Source organism: Malurus melanocephalus, unplaced genomic scaffold (assembly GCF_030028575.1).
Source record: "Malurus melanocephalus ecotype Western Australia unplaced genomic scaffold, MMel_1.1 scaffold_233, whole genome shotgun sequence".
NCBI classification, from domain to species: Eukaryota; Metazoa; Chordata; class Aves; order Passeriformes; family Maluridae; genus Malurus; species Malurus melanocephalus.
In genome coordinates this window covers 1,082,560-1,099,690 of record NW_026623465.1, presented here as the reverse complement: position 1 = coordinate 1,099,690, position 17,131 = coordinate 1,082,560, and the positions used below count along the sequence as shown (strand labels likewise).

The following is a 17,131-nucleotide window of genomic DNA, read 5'->3' as shown; positions in this document are numbered from 1 at the left end:
TYTTTTCATGATCTTAATATCAGTAGATTTTTTTTCCTACCCCTGACTTTAGGAAAAATCATTGCTTTATCAGATTAGTAAATTCTGTTGGATATTATGAAAATAGTTAAGTCCTCATTATGGATAATGAAATTTTTTTCAGTTGGTGAACATTCATATTAATAAAGATATTAAGTTCTAACTTACATAAAAAGTGAAATCTAAGGAAGATGTGCCTTCTGTTGCAGAAATTAACTACTTGTATTTAAATCCCCTTCTAACTCATARAAAAATTCTTCTGACAAGTGACTGAAATGCAACACTGGCCACAGACACAAAAGTAGTTCTGTTCAGGGTTCTGAAAGGAAGAGCAGGCATTTCTCAAGTCACCATTGTTTCCATATTGTTCAATCATAAATGAAGAAAAGTTCATTTTCAAAAATAAGTTCTTATTCATAAGTAAAGTATGAGTGTGTTCTCAGCAAGTTTTTATCTTTCTCTTCCACCTTCAAGAAAGCCCATAGTTCCTCAGAAGGAGCCATCTCCTCTACTGGAAAAGAAGATTCAGCAGCTGGAAGCAAAATTTGCTGAGTTGGAAGGAGGTGATGAGGACATGGAAGAGATGGGAGAAGAGGAAGGTGATATGAGTGAAACACCTTCCATGCCTCAGCTTCAGGCCCCCTTAGCCAGTGATTTGGATATAATGCCTTATACTCCACCACAGGTAAGAATTTTCCTTCAGGAACCCTTAAACTTTTATATTCCACATTCTTTTCCCAATCCAAATGAAGAAAGAAACAGTAACATTTTATCATATACACACRAAGGATTTATACTTCAGTTTACAAGTGTTTGGAATGAATGACACAAGTTTTGGCATATCCAGTATGATRTCTGGGTGATAACATTTAATTTCATTAGAATATTTAAAAATACATCACTCAGCTGGGGAAAACCCAGTTTACRTTTTCTTATATGATAATGTTATTTCTAATTAGTAGGTTTTCTGTGACACTTGTTCAGAAGTATCAGATCTATGAATATATTTTTGTTTCCTTTTTTGCCTCCACCAGGTATTTGGAAACAATGACACTTTTCAAGATGTGACCAATTTGTAATGTTTGGGGTATGAGAAAGGCCTTTTGAGGGTTTTGATATGATGATCCATTTATGGGTCCTATTGGTCAGATTATGGATRAATTACAGTCTCCTGTGACAAACACAGGTGGAAGGGCCTTCAAAAAAGGGGTTCCAGCTCAGTATATGGGGTAGTATCTCAGTGTATGTCAGAACAGAATAATTTTTTGGTGGCTGGAAACATAAAGTAGCTTTCACCAGGAGTGTCCATAGTAGGAAAAGCAAAGGAGTGGAATTTTTGTTACTCATCAWTATAAGAACATGATGTGAAACTGCTGTGCAGGTAAACAGTGATCAGCAAAACTGGGCTTTGGTTTTTCAGGAAGAAATGGCTAATTATGTAATGAGAAGAACACTGGAGAGAAAGGATGGTCTGGCAGGTAAAATAACATTTAGAAAACAGGGAAAGTAGGGATTGCAGAGGCCGAGGAGGAAGTGGGGGAGCATTTTCCTAAAACGTGCAGTGGCAAATGAAATATTTTACTCAACTTGTGTTGGCAACATCTCTCAACAGCTCAGTGAATGAAATCTGTGACATAACACAATTCCTTTTGCTCTCTGCTGGCCTTCTCTTTTGTACTCTTGTGGTCATAACTGCTTTCTCTCACAGTCCACTCCCAAGTCTGTTAAGGGCAGCACCAAGAAGGAGGGATCAAAAAGGAAGATCAACATGAGTGGGTACATCTTGTTTAGCAGTGAGATGAGAGCTGTGATTAAAGCTCAGCACCCAGACTACTCCTTTGGAGAGCTCAGCAGACTTGTAGGAACTGAATGGAGAAACTTGGAAGCAACAAAGAAAGCAGAATATGAAGGTAAATAAAAACTGAGCTGCTAAACTCTTTTCTGCCTTTTTTTCATTCTCAACACTTTCTGTTGTTCAGATGACAGGTTTAATAAAAGAAAATGTTTATGTTTGTGTTCTGGATGAGCCTTAAAGAGAAGTTCATATTGAGAGATGACAGAAGAGGAGCAAAGAGCATGTTTCAGTTATGTAGAGCACAACTGATAATTTAAATGTCTTTGCCACAAATAACTAAATTAACAAAGACAAAAAAAAATAGAAGCAAAGGGGCATGAAACCCCTGAGCTTAGAAGTAGGTTGGAAAAATACTTTGTGAATATTKCCTTAAAGAAGGACTGAGGGGAATTTTGGACAAGAAGCTCTTGAGAGCTGTAGCAGCAGGTAAGAAAGATTTGCAGGGGAGTGGGGAGAAGTTCATTATTAACAGTACGAGTCCTAAGAGGCTTTGTATTTTACTGTAAATACAACCTATTGTTTAGTCACARTATTAATGAACTCTTGTAACTGATTTTGTCAAGAGGTTTCATATCCTGAAGTATGCCAGGAATATTTCATAATCATGAGATACTTTCGACCTATCTTTTTGTCCCTCTCCTCCCTTCTTTTCCTCAATTCCCTCCCTCCTTTCCTTTCTTTCCCTCCCTCCTTTCCTTCCATTCCTTCCCTCCCTTCTAATAAATAGTCATTGTGTTTTAACTTTTATTTGATTAAAGTAAAATACAGCTGATCTTTAACAGCCAGCCCTGACCCAGGCCAGACGCATTGGCTTAACATCCATGTTATTTCTCTARTTCATAGCATGTCAGCACTATTAACTACTGTATTGATGCAATTTTATGGAAAGAAAATGCTCCTTTGGATAGGAACATTTCAACATCCTGGAAGGTTATGGCCCAATTAAGTTATAACTTTGAAAATGATAATTGATAGGTTTTCTGCACATTCATAACTTAAAGGCAGCTSTGATCTTGAGGCTGGAAGCTTGCATGCTGTCACTGTCCACTCTCAGCCAGCTGAGTCCTTTCTGAATTTTCRGCAGCACCTCTTTGCAGTTCTGGAGGGTAATAGAGCACCCTGTKTTATGTGCAAGTTTGCTTTGCTAGTGCTGCCAAGGGAAATGGTAACGCTCTTTCTTTGTTAGAGTATTGTGGCCTTCCTTTATTCTGTAGTTTCCTTTTATGCCCTTCTAGGTGCATGTGTTGTCCTTTTATTGGCAGATCCCTCCTTTCAGTCTAATCCCTCAGCAGGAGGGTGGCTGGCATGTCACTGCTTCCTTGCTTAGAGCAGCTTCAAGTCCTGCACTTCTGCAGGAAGGCTGTGTTTGTCCACCGTGTTAATGATTGTCTGTGTGCTTCCATTTTAATCTTCCTTCTCAATTAAAATTTTCCGAAGCTTTTGGGGTTTGAGCTGCAGTTTCCCTGGCTTGGTGTCTGCCCTGAACTAGACTTAACTTTTGCTTGGTTTTGAGGGGGTTTGAATGGGGTAACAAAGTATCCAAACGGGGTTTGCTTACCATGTGTGAAAGGAGAGAAACTATTCCTTCCACTGTGAGGAGTCAAAATTCATGTTTCCTGATGTGGGTGTGCASCAGGGAGCAGGGAGTGGGCATGGTTGAACACCTCAGTGAAAGGAGGCCCTTCCATTTTCTGGGGAAAAGTAGTTTGCATTTTAGAAGCATTTTGACCCACTGAAAATTATGTTTGGTTCATGTGCAGGGTATTAGTTGGTTTTTTAGCAATAGCTGAGTAAAGCAGAGGCTGTGTTGGAAGTGCCTGCATGGCTAAATGAAGTAAAATAAAASAATGAGTGGGGTTGAGGGAAAGGCCTGTTTCCAGGAAGAACTCTGTTCAAAGTAGAAGGTCTCTTTCCTGTCTCTTGAGCTGTGTTGGAAATGTTTGAATGATCTCAAGTCCTGGCCTATGTGATTTGGGTTTGGTATTGAGTATTAGGCTGAACTTTCAGATCCCTCCTCCAATTTCCTTTGGCCATATTACTCCATCTGTTACTTCCATGGCAGTCAGGGCATGGATAGGGGCTAGGTAAAACATAACTACTGTCCTACATCAGGTCCTTCTCCAAACGTCAGCACTCTGAAGTCTGATAAAGCTGAACACTTAACAGTAATTTCTCATTCATCAGAGTGTCTCTTTTGCTTTTGTCTCRCCTTTTTTTTTATTTTAGCTGGCCAGAAGTAGGTGAGAGCCAGAGCAACTGCTTCATCTTTTCCCCAAGTGTTTGCTGTACTCTGGAGAGGATTATCTCATTTTTCCACTTCAGGATCTATCTTCAAATATTTTGTGTGTTTTGTGCTCAACTGCATCTAAGTTACCTGTATTAAATGTAGGCATTTCTCTGCGTCGTCATCGCTCCCTGAAATGACAGAARTGGGAAGAAGGAAGGAAATGCCTTTGGAAATGAAACTGGTCTTTGAGTGTATGGAAGGAGTGCTAGAAGCTGCACATACAGGTTCTAGTGGAGTCAGAAGCGTGGTAGATGTTCRAAGTCATGTACTAGAGGAAGCAAATAGCACTGGCAGGATGTATAACTTAATCTCCTTGATGAACTTCTTCTTAGCCTTCATGGGACAGAGGACCTTGATTGCTGGTTTAGTGGCAGTTTCCATCTTTCACCAACTGCAAGAAACTCATAGCCCTGCATTCACTGGTGTTAAAAATGGCTGGAGATGTATCCTGTGTCCATTTATTCTTCCTTGTTCCTCATTGTGCCTGTCAGACACAATGTTCAGAGTAAACAAAGCAGGAACTTGCATGCCCCCAAATCACCTGGAGTGGGCATTCAGTATATCTCTTTTTTTGTTTGCTTGGGTTTTGGTTTTTTTTTTCTTTCTTCTTCCCATGACCCTTTGCCCTTCCCTTAATATAAAATTGTCCTCTGGTCAGATTACCCTGCAGTAGATCTTTTGTTCTTGCAGTCACAGTGAGAGACTTGATTGAGATAATGACCAGAGTCATCGTACAAAGGACACACATGACCTCCAGTGAGCAGCACAATGTGAGTTAGACATCTTCAGAAAAAAAAACCTCATAGGGGACCAAATGGGGAAATGACAGAGGCAGAGAAAAGTATTTTTGGTTTATCAAACTGCTGCTTGTTATGTTCCAAAAGCTAAGGACCAATCTACACTAGGGAAACTTTACAAATGCTCCCCGATTTTGCCACCACTTTTCAGCTGCATCAGTAGTRAAATATATGGGGAGCCCACAAATAAGTGTGCCATCAGCTGGCACTGCTGTCTGCTCTTCACATCATTCTGTAAGGCACACCTGCCAGATGTGGGGCTTCAATTCCCACAGCAGCTGGTGGAGGATCTGCCCAAGAGCTGCTGGCCTTGGCTGCAGCTGGTTTGGCTGAGCCCGTGGTGTCAAAACAGGGAATGTTTTGCCATGTCCTAGTGCGGACCGAGCCTAGTGCTGGACTGCTGCTTCATGTTGGTAACACTGGTRTTATTATCAATCAAATTTGTTCTTTAACTTTTTTTAAATCTTTATTTTATTATTTATTTTAATTTTATTTTTTTTTAGAAAGAGATAAAACTTTGTGGAATATTTTTCATGAAAGGTTTTCTAAAAGTCTTAGCTGCAGCTAATCAAATCATTTGCTGTATAAAAAAGATTCATCTGTTCTACTTTATATTTGACTAAACTATGCCAGTGTCTGACTAGTCCTTTTTAATGAACAGATAATATTTTGAAATTCTGGGTTACAAAACAGAACTGAAAATCTAAAATACTTTTACAGAGCGGGCAGCTAAAGTTGCTGAGCAGCAGGAGAGAGAGCGAGCAGCACAGCAGCAGAATTCCTCCCCCCGGGCAGGCACTCCTGTCGGGGCTCTTATGGGGGTGGTGCCGCCACCAACACCAATGGGAATGCTCAATCAGCAGTTGACACCCGTTGCAGGTAAAACGTAGGAGCTATGACCATTTTTTCCTCATCCACTTTATCAACCCCTTCATAACTCTGAACACACTCTTGGGTGACATTGGAAGCGAAAGCTCAAACTCTTCAGTCTTCCTTCATGATGAACATACCTAGTGCAGCAGTGGCCTGGTGTCAGCATTACTTGCTCCAGTGGAGAGTAGCCTGTGGCAAGTGCAGGGAGGCAGGGTCCTCGTGCAGTGCTCCTGTTCTGTTGGTGTGCAGTTGTTTTGGTTCACTCTGCCTYGCAGAGTTCACCTTTAGCCCTGCTGGGGCAGGAGAGCACCAGTGAAGGAGTCTTCTAGTGCATGCAGTGTCTGTGGCAGTGCTAAAGCAGGAGGGAGATTGCTGGGGCTTTTATTGTCAGGGAGGTGAGAGGCCAACGAAGTCGAACCCAGATTTTAAATCCAAGCAAAAGCTTTGTAGAATTGCCTCTTGGGCACTGGTAAGCAGAGCAGACCAGGATCTAGAGCAATTGCAGAAACAAAACCAAAATGACAACATTGCTGGTTTTATCAGGTTATTTTTCAGAATAGAACTGAGCTTGGAGAACTTCCACGAGGTCCCTGTTGCTGGGTGTTGAGCTCGTTACCAGTTGTAATCCGGCTTGATTTCATAGGGAGTATGCTCGGAGTAAGTATTTTCAGGATCAGATCTGAAGACAATGTAGTTCCCTGAAGATTCTTGTATGGGAATCAGCCGTACATGAGTGAGAAAATTAATTAGGTGTGACCTGATAAGTTGTTTTCCTTCACCAGTTTCCGTTTAAAATAAGAATTAAATGGCTTCAGTCAAGGTCAAAATAGTGCCGTGTAGATAAAAATGAGTATTTGGAGGGTTTTTGATTTGAGTTTTGGGGTCTTTTTAACTTTCCCTTAAGACATTCCAATTATTCCATTTATTCTTTTGTCATTTTTCTTTTTCTTTCTCATCTCGCAGGCTGTGGCCTTATTTCGAGCTGACAGCCTGAAGCGTTTTTCATCACGGTCCCTAAATCCCTTTTCAGTAAATAGGCTGCATGGATGTTTAACTGAAGGCACATTCCTTAGTTGGTTCATGATCTCCAGGTTACAAAACATTTGTTTACACTGACTTGCATTTTTCTTTTGGCTTTTTTTCACTCTGCTCATGGTAATTTCCCTCTGAACTGTTTGCAGTTGGTGTATGTTTGTGTGTGTGTATGTACACTTATCTGTGCGTATATTAAGAAAAAGGAGGGAAAAAATGAGTTCCCCAGTGCTGATCYCTTTTGTGAACAATTCTCTTCATCTAGGATATGTAGAAGTATCATCCTCTTGTGGTTGTGTTTTCTTGGTTTGGTTCTTGGGCTTTTTGGCACTGAGTCACTTTTTACAATTTTTGGAGGCAGGTGTTGATGGGCAGTAATACTTGCTATTAACACTTGCTTAAAATTTTCCAAAAAATGTGCATCCTACAAACTACACATTCTACTTTATTTCCTGTGACAGTAAACCTCTATTTCAGACCATTGTCTTATTCAAGCAGTTCAATGCTCCATGCTCTTCACTTAGGCATGGGAAAATACTCCCTTAAAGTAGAGGATTGAGCAGATCCTTTTAAGCTTTTTCTGGTTTTGTGGCCCACTTGAAAAACACAGTCTTTCATCTTTTGATTTTTCACAAGTCTTACTTGGAAGTATCTTGTTCTGCTTGGGCCTCTTATGCATCCTCCATCCTTGGATTACTTTTCTCTGGTTCAGAGAGCTTTTCCATCATAGAACTTCTTCATGGCCCACGGGTTCAGGAAATCTGGAAGCCTTCTGAGATGTTTCTCTTAGTGTGCAGCACTTTAGTGTCTTCTCCATTTAGGTCCTGCAAAGGTTTACTTAACCTTACATTGTTAAAGTAAAAAACAGGAGAACAAATAGGTTCAAAGACACCCTAAATCACAGTTGTGAGAGCTGGAAATAGTTTGCCCTTGTTTACTRATTTAAAATAAAAGTTTGCAATTCATACATGGGATAAGAAAGTAGCTCTTATACAGAAGGAGCAAGGAAAACTGATTTCTCATGGAGATTTGATGGCGCCTTTATTAGCCCAGCCAGCTGTTGAGTATTTTAATTGGAAATGTAGAAATAAGTTTTCATGATTGATAAATATGGGTCTAACTCCTTGGAGGGTTTTTTGTTTGTTTGTTTTAAAGCTTCAGAAGTGCCTGTAACTGCACTGAAGATGTGTCAGCAGCTTGGGGTGCACTTGAATTATCAGGCAGTAGCTACAGTGAGAAAGCCTTTGTGCCAGGGAGACTTTTGTGGTTTTTCTTCTTTTATTTTTTCCTTTGATAATATGGATTTCAGTGTAATAAAGAKGTACAGATAAGGTTCCAGGTATTTGAAGTAGGTATCTAAGGCATATTTAACCTGTCAGTCTAGGTAGTCTAGGTACCCTGTGGAAAATGAAGGCTCGAGGGAGATTAGTTCTTTATTTTCTTGGTGTTTTCTCCACATGAAGCTTTTGGGATTGGAGGTTTGTCACCTTTGTAACTTCCCGAGGAAGTGACAGATTTAGCTTGTATTTTGGAGCTGCTTCTCCTGTTCAGACCCTGAGCTTGCAACAGCTTTGTTCTCAGTCAGAAGCGGTGAGAGTTCTTGGCCAGTCTCATTCCAGAAATCCCTGTTTTGAGAGTTCCTTTTAAGAATTACAGGGAGTGTGGCAAAGACTTGGTGGTTTCTTGGAACAGACTATAGAAGCCCCAGCAAATTTGCATTTCTAACTTACCTCAACTCTCTAGACCTGCTTCTGTCCTCTGTCATCTTTTCATTGTCTTTCCAACCCTTTTCCTTGCTTACCTGGCAGTGCATCCATTTAAATTAAACATTCCAGGGCCTAACAAGCATAGTGCAGTTATATTGTGTAGGTATAGGTTCACTACATGGGTAGTAGCAAATCTGAGCCAAAGCCTGAAAAAACCTCAATTTTCTTCCCTCACGTGCAGAAAACTAAATTTTCGAACAGCAGCACAATACAATGTCACTGATTTTCCTATAAAAACACCTTGAAGACATGGACAGTRAAATTCTGTGAGGGACTGCAGATGCTCTTTTCAAGTCTATACTCAAGCCAAATGCCATGAGTGTAAATTACTGCAGCCCAGCAGAGCCAAGTGTAAAATTTGTGTTACTGCCTTAGTTCATACTGGAGATGGTTTAATAAAAATCACTCATCACTGCCATTAGTTTCAAGTATGTGAATGTTGTAGGACTTCTGTGCATCAATTTTGCATGTGTACTGCAGGAAAATGTCTGGGGTTTTGTTTTTGTGGCCTCTGAGCTAGCCCACAGAGCAGGGCTGTCCATGGAGCTGGCAAGTTAATGTTGTGTTTGTAATCTGTATGCAGATGGCAGAGCTTTAAGCTATATTAAAACTGCTTGCATTAGTAACATTTAATTGTGGCTGAATTTATTCCTCGTGTTAACATATCTGAGTATTCAACATTTTTTGCCCCATGAGAAATATACAAATACACTAAATACTAATTCATCAAAAGTATAGTGTTTCATATCTACAGCTTTTTTTTTTTATTTTTAGTTTTGTTATTTTTTTTTGCAAGATACTAATTGTAGTACTGTCTTGCTGTACTAAAGGTGCTTTTGTGTGTGTGTGTGTGTGTGGATAGTGCATGTCTGTGCATACTGTGTAGACCATATTGCATGTTATTGATGCATGTTTGAAATTTGTTGTGTCCTTCAAGGCATGATAAGTGGCTATCCACCGGTGCTGCCACCTTTGCAGGGCCCAGTTGATGGCATTGTTAGCATGGGCAGCATGCAGCCACTTCACCCAGGGGTGCCCCCACCCCACCAACTCCCGCCAGGTATGCCAGGCATCCCAGGCATCCCACCACCCGGTAAGAACCTCATCCTCATTCCCTCTTTATTTCATTGTCATGTWCTTGGTTTAACCAGTTGTTCCAGGAGTTCTCTGCAGCTTGTTCTGGTCGTGGTTTGGAGCACGGTGGGATGGCTGAGCTGCAGCGCTGCTGAATACCAGGGGTGTGCAAAATGCTGACATGACAGCACATCCAATAAACCCTCAGGGAAAGGCTACTGGAGAAATGTGGTGCTGCTCCAGCAGGAGTTTTGTTCCAACCAGAAAAACTTTGATGATTATGCTTGAGTTTATCAGAAGTGTGAAAAGCTGAAATCAGGCTGTTCATATATTTATGTCATTTGAACAGCATCTSTACACTCATCCTTTTCTTAATTTGAAGTGGGGTAATAAATGAAATTTCTTAGTGTCATTCCTTACCAAAGTCTTTTTCAGTGTGTTAATGCCAGAATGCACTGAAATGAGCCTGGTCCTGTAAGACTCCTTGCCACTGGGCCACTGATGTGTTATTGTAAAACAGYGTTCAGATTAAAACTCGCTGATAGAACAGTGACTGGAAACATGTAGGGACAAGGTGMATTCAGTATTCTGTGTGGCCAAGTTTTGAACTGATTTTTGAGAGCATTTGTAGTACATTTGCTGTATTTTTGCTACACTTTTGATGAAAAGTGTGGCTGCATGAAAGAARTGTTTTGCCAGTGTTAATGCCATTAATGTGTTCCCATTGAGGGGAAAAACATTCATCTGCTCTCTGATCCTGTTTTCTGCAGATTCATTTTTTGCCTCTGATAACTCACATGCCTTGTGTAAAAGATGTGCATCCCTACRTTCAGCAGTTAAACAAGCTGTGGACAAAATGGTCTCATTTGCCTCCCCCTGCCCCTTTGCAACTGTGTTTATCAGAGCTCTGWTAATAATTTTATCTGTATGCAAATTATTTGAGTTGGGGAGTTTTTGTTTGCTTGGTGTTGGTTAAATCCTTTAGTGTTCCACTGCAGTTTGGCTGGAGTGCCCCATTCCCTGTGCTGTCACTGGAGGGAGCAGGACAGCAGCTGTGCAGTGACACTTGGCACACATCAGCCAAACGGGTGGGAGGTGAATCCAGGATGGTKCATCCCTTTGAAGGGCWTTTCCCACTGCCCTGGGCTGGATGYAGAGTGTTTAAAACTGACAGCATGTGGATTAGCAAAGAAACAGTGCCTGGGAATGGAGGACCACACGTGAGGTGGTGCTGGACTGGGCACAGCAGGCTAAGGGTGAAGCTGTGCTCTGATGCTGGCAAGGGGAGGGTGCCCTCCTCCAGACCCCTTCCCTCTGGACTGAAAATAATTCCACAATTTGTCTTTCCAATGTTTTTTTCCCAGCTTCTGACATGCAGTTGGTACAGATGCATTTAAAATGGGAGCTCTGATCAAATGGAAAGAGCATTTGAAATATACTTTAGTGTGTGAAAGCCGATGGCACGTTCTTTGATCACTGATACAGAAATCATGCATTTAATTCATGTAAATTAAACCCTCAGGAAAAGCATACTTAGTCTGCAGCTTTTGCAATGAATGAACAYGAGAAGTGGCACAAACAGAAAGAAAAGCAGCAGCACACAGAACTTTTGTTCTTTTTCAGACCAAAACATCTGTATGTAAAATATCATGGGACTACATGACTCTCATTTAGATCTGTGTATTTTTGTATGTTAGACCAACGCAGTTGTGCTGCACTTTGTGCACTAGAGTCTCAATATGCTTTAGAAAAGCAGCTTTAATTTTTTTTTTATTTTTTGAATATTGATTTCCAATATTCATCCTTCTGTAGATAAGACTATTGRAACTTAACCTGCAAGTTGCAATTTATGTTAGTGAGATCTAACAGAATTTGTGCAGRGGCTTGAGTTTCATCCTGCTTTGGACGTATTTTACAAAACTGAACACAAGGAAATGTTAAATGTTGCTAAAGCAGATCAGCATTTCCTTTCTTAAAGGACTAGAGGAAGATTCTGTCAATCCAAAGGTGTATGTTATAAATGAAAAAATGTAGTCAGGCAATCACTAAGTAATGTGAAAAAAAACCCTGAAAAGCAAAAACTATTTACCTTTTATTTCTCTAATTAAAATAAAACAACAGGCCACTTATCAGTGTTTGGTAGTTGTCATGTTGGCTTTTTTTTCATTCAGAAAATTGTGAATTTTTTACTGGGGGCAAGGGGATATTTGAATGTTGTACATGTGCTAAAAATAACTGTGAGCAGTGATATCGAAGTATAAATTCTTACTATAGAAGACCAAAGAGGTATTTGTCACTGCTCTGAAGTAAGACTAATTATTTTATATTTTGGAATATAGGTGTTATAGGCCAAAATGTGTCCCCCATGGTAGGCACTCCAGCACCAGGAGCAAGTCCCTTTGGACAGCAGGTGAGTCATTTTTGCTTTATTTATGAGGCTCTAAGGCTCATTTAAGCAACATCCCAGCTCAGACATRTAGGGATGCACACAGACTTTCCCAGGGAGAGCAGAAATGAAATGTGCTCTGRTGTGTTTAGAAACAGTGAATACCTCACACTTGGAGATGCCTGTATGTCTGTAATTAATGGTTGTGGTGTTGTTACACTCATGAGGTTTGTCCAGTGAGTTAACTTAGTATAAACAGGGCAATATTTTGTCTTAATTGTCTACTGTGAAACTGCTGATAATTTAGGTTTTGCATGCTTTGGTGGCACACAGAGGATGCTGCCCGCTTTATCAGCTGTTGATGAGTGGTAAAAACTATTCGTATTTTACAAACTGATGAAGCAGATGTTCATTGGCAGTCCAGAATTTGTGAGTTTGGGTGACTGTGATGATGAGATATTCCTTGTCAGTGATTAATGCAGATCAACTGTTCAGAACATTTYCAACTTTATTGAGTGAATTTTTTCATCATAAAGAGAAATGTGATTTTAGCTTGAGGGTGTCAGGGAAAGGAGGGAGAGTGGCTATGCACAGACAGGCAGTGATAGCATGAGGGGAAATGGTTTTAAACTAAAAGAGGAGAGTTTTAGATTAGATGCTGGGAAGAAATTATTCAGAARCACTGGCACAGGTTGCCCAGAGAAATTGTGGCTGCTCCATCCCTGGAAGTGTCCAAGGCCAGGCTGGATGGGGCTTGGAGCAACCCGGGATAGTGGAAGGTGTCCCTGCCCATGGCAGGGGATTGGAACGAGATGGTCTCTAAGGCCTCTTCCAACCCAAGCCATTCTGTGACTCTGTGAGAACCAGAAGTGGTAAAGTGTTGATGTCATGACATTGAGTTATTCCAGACCATGGGATGTCTGTGCTAAGAGTTCTCAGTTCTGCTGGTTAAYCGCAGTGGTAGGAATTCTGCGTGACTGGGAATTTTCCTGCCTGAGAGGAAAGGAAATCTCTCCTTTTCTTGAGAGATTCTGTGGAAATATCCCAGTTGTCCAATGATCTGTGTTAATTTGGATTAGGTGTTTTAAATTCTGCACTTACAGACCACAGTATTTCAGATCAAATTGGAGAAAGCATGAAATAAAGAGGAGATAAAAGGTGTAATTATGGTTAGTAGGAGAAAAGAGATATGGTGATGATAACCAGAGTATATTTACAGAAATATGAAAAATATCTGTTGAGTCTGAATATGGTTGGTTTGCACTTTCTTTCTCTGTGCCAAAGTGGGTGTCTGGCCAAAGTGGGTGTCTCCAGGGAAATTTTCTTAGGCCTTTGCACATAACCTCATTTGAAAGCTGTGCTGTATGTGGGTGTTCTCTGCAGTTGCCCCAGTGTGACCAGTCCCTGGCTTTGCCATTGCAGATAGGAATCCTGGGCCCGCCGGGCCAGCAGGCGCCCCCTCCGTACCCCGGGCAGAGCCCCGTCAGCCAGCCCGTCATGCAGCAGCCCAGCACCCCCATGTTCGTCTCCCCTCCACCAAAGACACAGAGGCTCCTTCATTCTGAAGCCTACCTGAAATACATTGAGGGGCTCAGTGCTGAGTCCAACAGCATCAGCAAGTGGGACCAGACCCTTGCAGGTAAGGCTTTGGGTTCCTTSTAACCATTATTTTTGCTTTCATAGAAAACATGAAATAATTCTGCTGTTTAATTAATAAAATATATGCATGCAATTAATTCTTAAAGATAAATCAACAGACTGAGAATATGTATGTTATCCACAGGCTGATTACACCAATGTTGCATAAACCTAAGAATCAGTGGTATGGGCTTAAATACTAAGAGCAGTAGTAGAGTACCTCATACTGCAGAGTTACATTTGCCTTTTCCTAGAAAAAGCCAGTAGATAATGGGAGCATTTTTTGGATTTTGCAGCACGAAGACGAGATGTGCACTTGTCCAAGGAGCAGGAGAGCCGCCTGCCCTCGCACTGGTTGAAAAGCAAAGGGGCTCACACCACGATGGCCGATGCGCTGTGGCGCCTGCGGGATCTGATGCTGCGGGACACGCTGAACATCCGCCAGGCCTACAACCTGGAGAACGTGTAGGAACAGCAACCCTCCTGCTTCAGGAGCTTGTGGGACAATAGCTGGTTTAGTTACTGGGTGGGAAGAGATAACCAACAATAATTTGTATTGCATTTTACTGTACATTGCAAGACCATTTTTATATAAGGACACTTTTAATAAGCATATTTCACTTTTTGTTATATTAAGTTGACTTTATCAAATACACAGATTTTTTGCATATGTTTCCTTTGTTTGAAAGGCGATTTCATAATTGGTTAAGTGTAGTCAAGGATTCATCTTTCTTATACTTTATTGCTGAGAATCTGATGCCATTGTTTTTATATAAAAAAAAAAAAAGGAAAACAAAGTATTTACAGATTGATACAGTGGAATGTGAATTAGTCATAGTTTACATCCTATAAGAATGTGTGTACCTGTGCTTGTGTGTGCTGGCCACTTCAGGAAGAACTCTTGCTCGGATGTGAACAGAGAGGATCTCTTAAAAGAAGCTGAAGGTGAGAATTGCTTTGCCACTAAGGGAAATTGGCATTCCAAGTCAACACTGAAGCRGCTGAGTGGGCCACAGCAGCCCTGGAAGTGCTGGTGTGGATGGGACAAGGATGTCTTGACTGCTCATGTTGTCCAGTCCTGTCCAKTTATTTAACTGCGTAGCCAAGGCCATTGTGACCCTAAATCAGTARCATGGTTGCTGTGCTGGCAGGCCCTTGGAGGGAAAGTGTTTCATCTGCCATGACCTGTGCTGGGGGTTCTGYGATGTCCCCAACACCCAGCAGTGGGACAGGGCAGCTCCTTCCTTAAGAGATTCTGTCTGTGCTGGGGGAGGCTCGCAGAACTTGGAACCAGCCCAGGTCTTGGAAGGTAAGTTAGGGGAGAAAARTAGAGTTGTTTTGTTAGTGGAGTCATGTGATGTTTTTTTAATGCACACATACTCTGTTCATTATTGGGCATTGTAAGACATTTTTGTATGCTTTCTTTATGTGTATTCATTAACCTTAGTGAAAGTTTTGCAATGCAAATTTGAATGAAATTTGATACTTAAATTAACTTGAAGGTAAATTACTACCATATGGTATGGTATGTGTAAGGTCAGCATACCCAGTACATTGGAGAAATAGAGTCCTTGAATTGCAGCCTTCAAAGGGTTTGGKTTTTTTTTTTCTTTTTTTAAAATCTAAGTAAAGTAGGTATCAACTCTTCTTGCCAAATTTCAAGGTTGTGGCTGCCTTCTGCTAAAGACTTACCTGTCCTCATAACTAACCAACTTTTTGGTCTACAAAGTTACTTGTTTAAAGGTAAATACTTTCCTTTGTTTATTTTTGGAACAAGAATTAATACTTTCGGATTACTTTAAGTAACTGGGAAACCTCTATGAATTTGAAAAAAAGTCAGCAGGAACGTGGGCACTGCAACTCAGCCCAAATGAACTGATTTACTAATACGCTTCATTTATGCTAGAGATGTTCATCATGTGGAAATGAGTTTTAAAGTCTGTTAGTACAGAACATTTTCATTTCAGTATATTGGCAGAAGGTTAAATTAAATATTTTCCTTCAAGTATCTTGGGGTTTGTTTTGSTGATGTAATTAATACTCATGAGGGAAGTGACACTTGCAAGTATAAACTGTGATTTAATTTTACTAGCCAATTCCTCTCCCTCTCCTATTGCAATCCTCCAGTCACTGCACAGAATACCCCAGGTAATTACCAATAGGCACTTAGTTTRGGTCAGATGTGCAATGGCTGTGAAGGAAATGGAGCAAAACAACATAGAGGGAAATGACAGTTTTGAACTCTACAAGTAGCACACCCACGGTACAGAAATTCTTTACTGGCCTTTGTAAATGACTGATTTTATTTAATGAAGTAGTAATTGARTAGTCTTAGACCACCCCTATAAAATATAAGTTACCATAGGTTTTGCAGTTTTTAGCCACAAAGATGGGACGTTGAAGTGAATCAGGCAGCAAAATCCTAGTTTTTGAGCATTTGGAACTATCATGGATTGTACTGATACACCACCAGATTCTTCTACTTCTCAGCATTAACAAAAACTACACCAAAGAACCTGGGATGAATTTTAATTAAATTATTGTTTTATTTATTTTCTTTTGAGGACTGGATGGGACTCCCTTTGGAGCCTGTATAACTCAAATGTTTAATTTATCTGAAGGTCAGTGATGAACAGATGTGCAGCACTGGCTCTCTCCTGCCAAGCAGCTGAATCCCTCCTTTTGCTGCTCTTTCTGGCCCAGGAGCAAGAGATTGGAAGTGCAAACAAAACCTGGCTCCTCCCTCAAGGCAGTGCAGAGCACTACCACTARGCCACTGGGCTGGCCCTGATCAATTATTTTAAGCCTTATTTATTTCAAAATTGTTTCTCTCTATACTGGAGGCATTTCAGTCCATTGCAGTGAAATTTAGGATATAATGGCTACAGTCTAGAAATCAAAACCAGCAAAAGAAACTTTTCTCTCTCTGGTTAAAAAAAAAAAAAAAAAAAAAAAAAAAAAAAGACATGTCTGTCTGTCTCTTTTTCTCTCTTTGTGGGTGTTTGAACCCCTCATCTGTTTTTCACTGCCGTTCATTGTACTGGCGTAAACAAAACTTCCATATTAAAATAAAAGGATGTGTGGGCAATGGTTGGCTTCTGTGAGAGTGGAAAATAGATAAAACTAGGACAGGTATTTTCATAAACCAGTTGGAGACAACTAATAACTATTTGTTCTCTTCTTCAGTCCTTCCATGAGAAAATTTACTGTTTGTGTAAAAATTCAAAACGTTGATGTTGGTGACTTTTTTTCAGCATATGTTTTTGTACCTGGTTTATCCATGTTTGGCTTTTCATTAGATCTTGTACTACTGAAGGCTGAGCTGCTAACCAGGTTTATAACATGTATGTACCATCACTTTGTTTACCTGAGTCTTTTTAATTTGAATAAAAATAGTTTGCAAAG

At 40.5% G+C, this 17,131-nt stretch overlaps 1 protein-coding gene across 3 annotated transcripts in view; it reads left to right on the top strand.

The window, feature by feature from the left end:
* Window positions 1–17,131, top strand: part of PBRM1 (polybromo 1) — a 50,825-nt gene extending 33,694 nt beyond the window's left edge. The window contains exons 23-29 of one of the 3 annotated variants that reach the window (XM_057374828.1): window positions 493–703; window positions 1,727–1,928; window positions 5,678–5,836; window positions 9,566–9,721; window positions 12,042–12,112; window positions 13,511–13,727; window positions 14,023–17,131. In XM_057374828.1, the coding sequence (XP_057230811.1) occupies window positions 493–703; window positions 1,727–1,928; window positions 5,678–5,836; window positions 9,566–9,721; window positions 12,042–12,112; window positions 13,511–13,727; window positions 14,023–14,195 (1,189 nt within the window). In that variant the 3' untranslated portion in view covers window positions 14,196–17,131. The remainder of the gene's footprint in view (window positions 1–492; window positions 704–1,726; window positions 1,929–5,677; window positions 5,837–9,565; window positions 9,722–12,041; window positions 12,113–13,510; window positions 13,728–14,022) is intronic. The other 2 variants (XM_057374826.1, XM_057374827.1) reach the window with 2 other exon arrangements.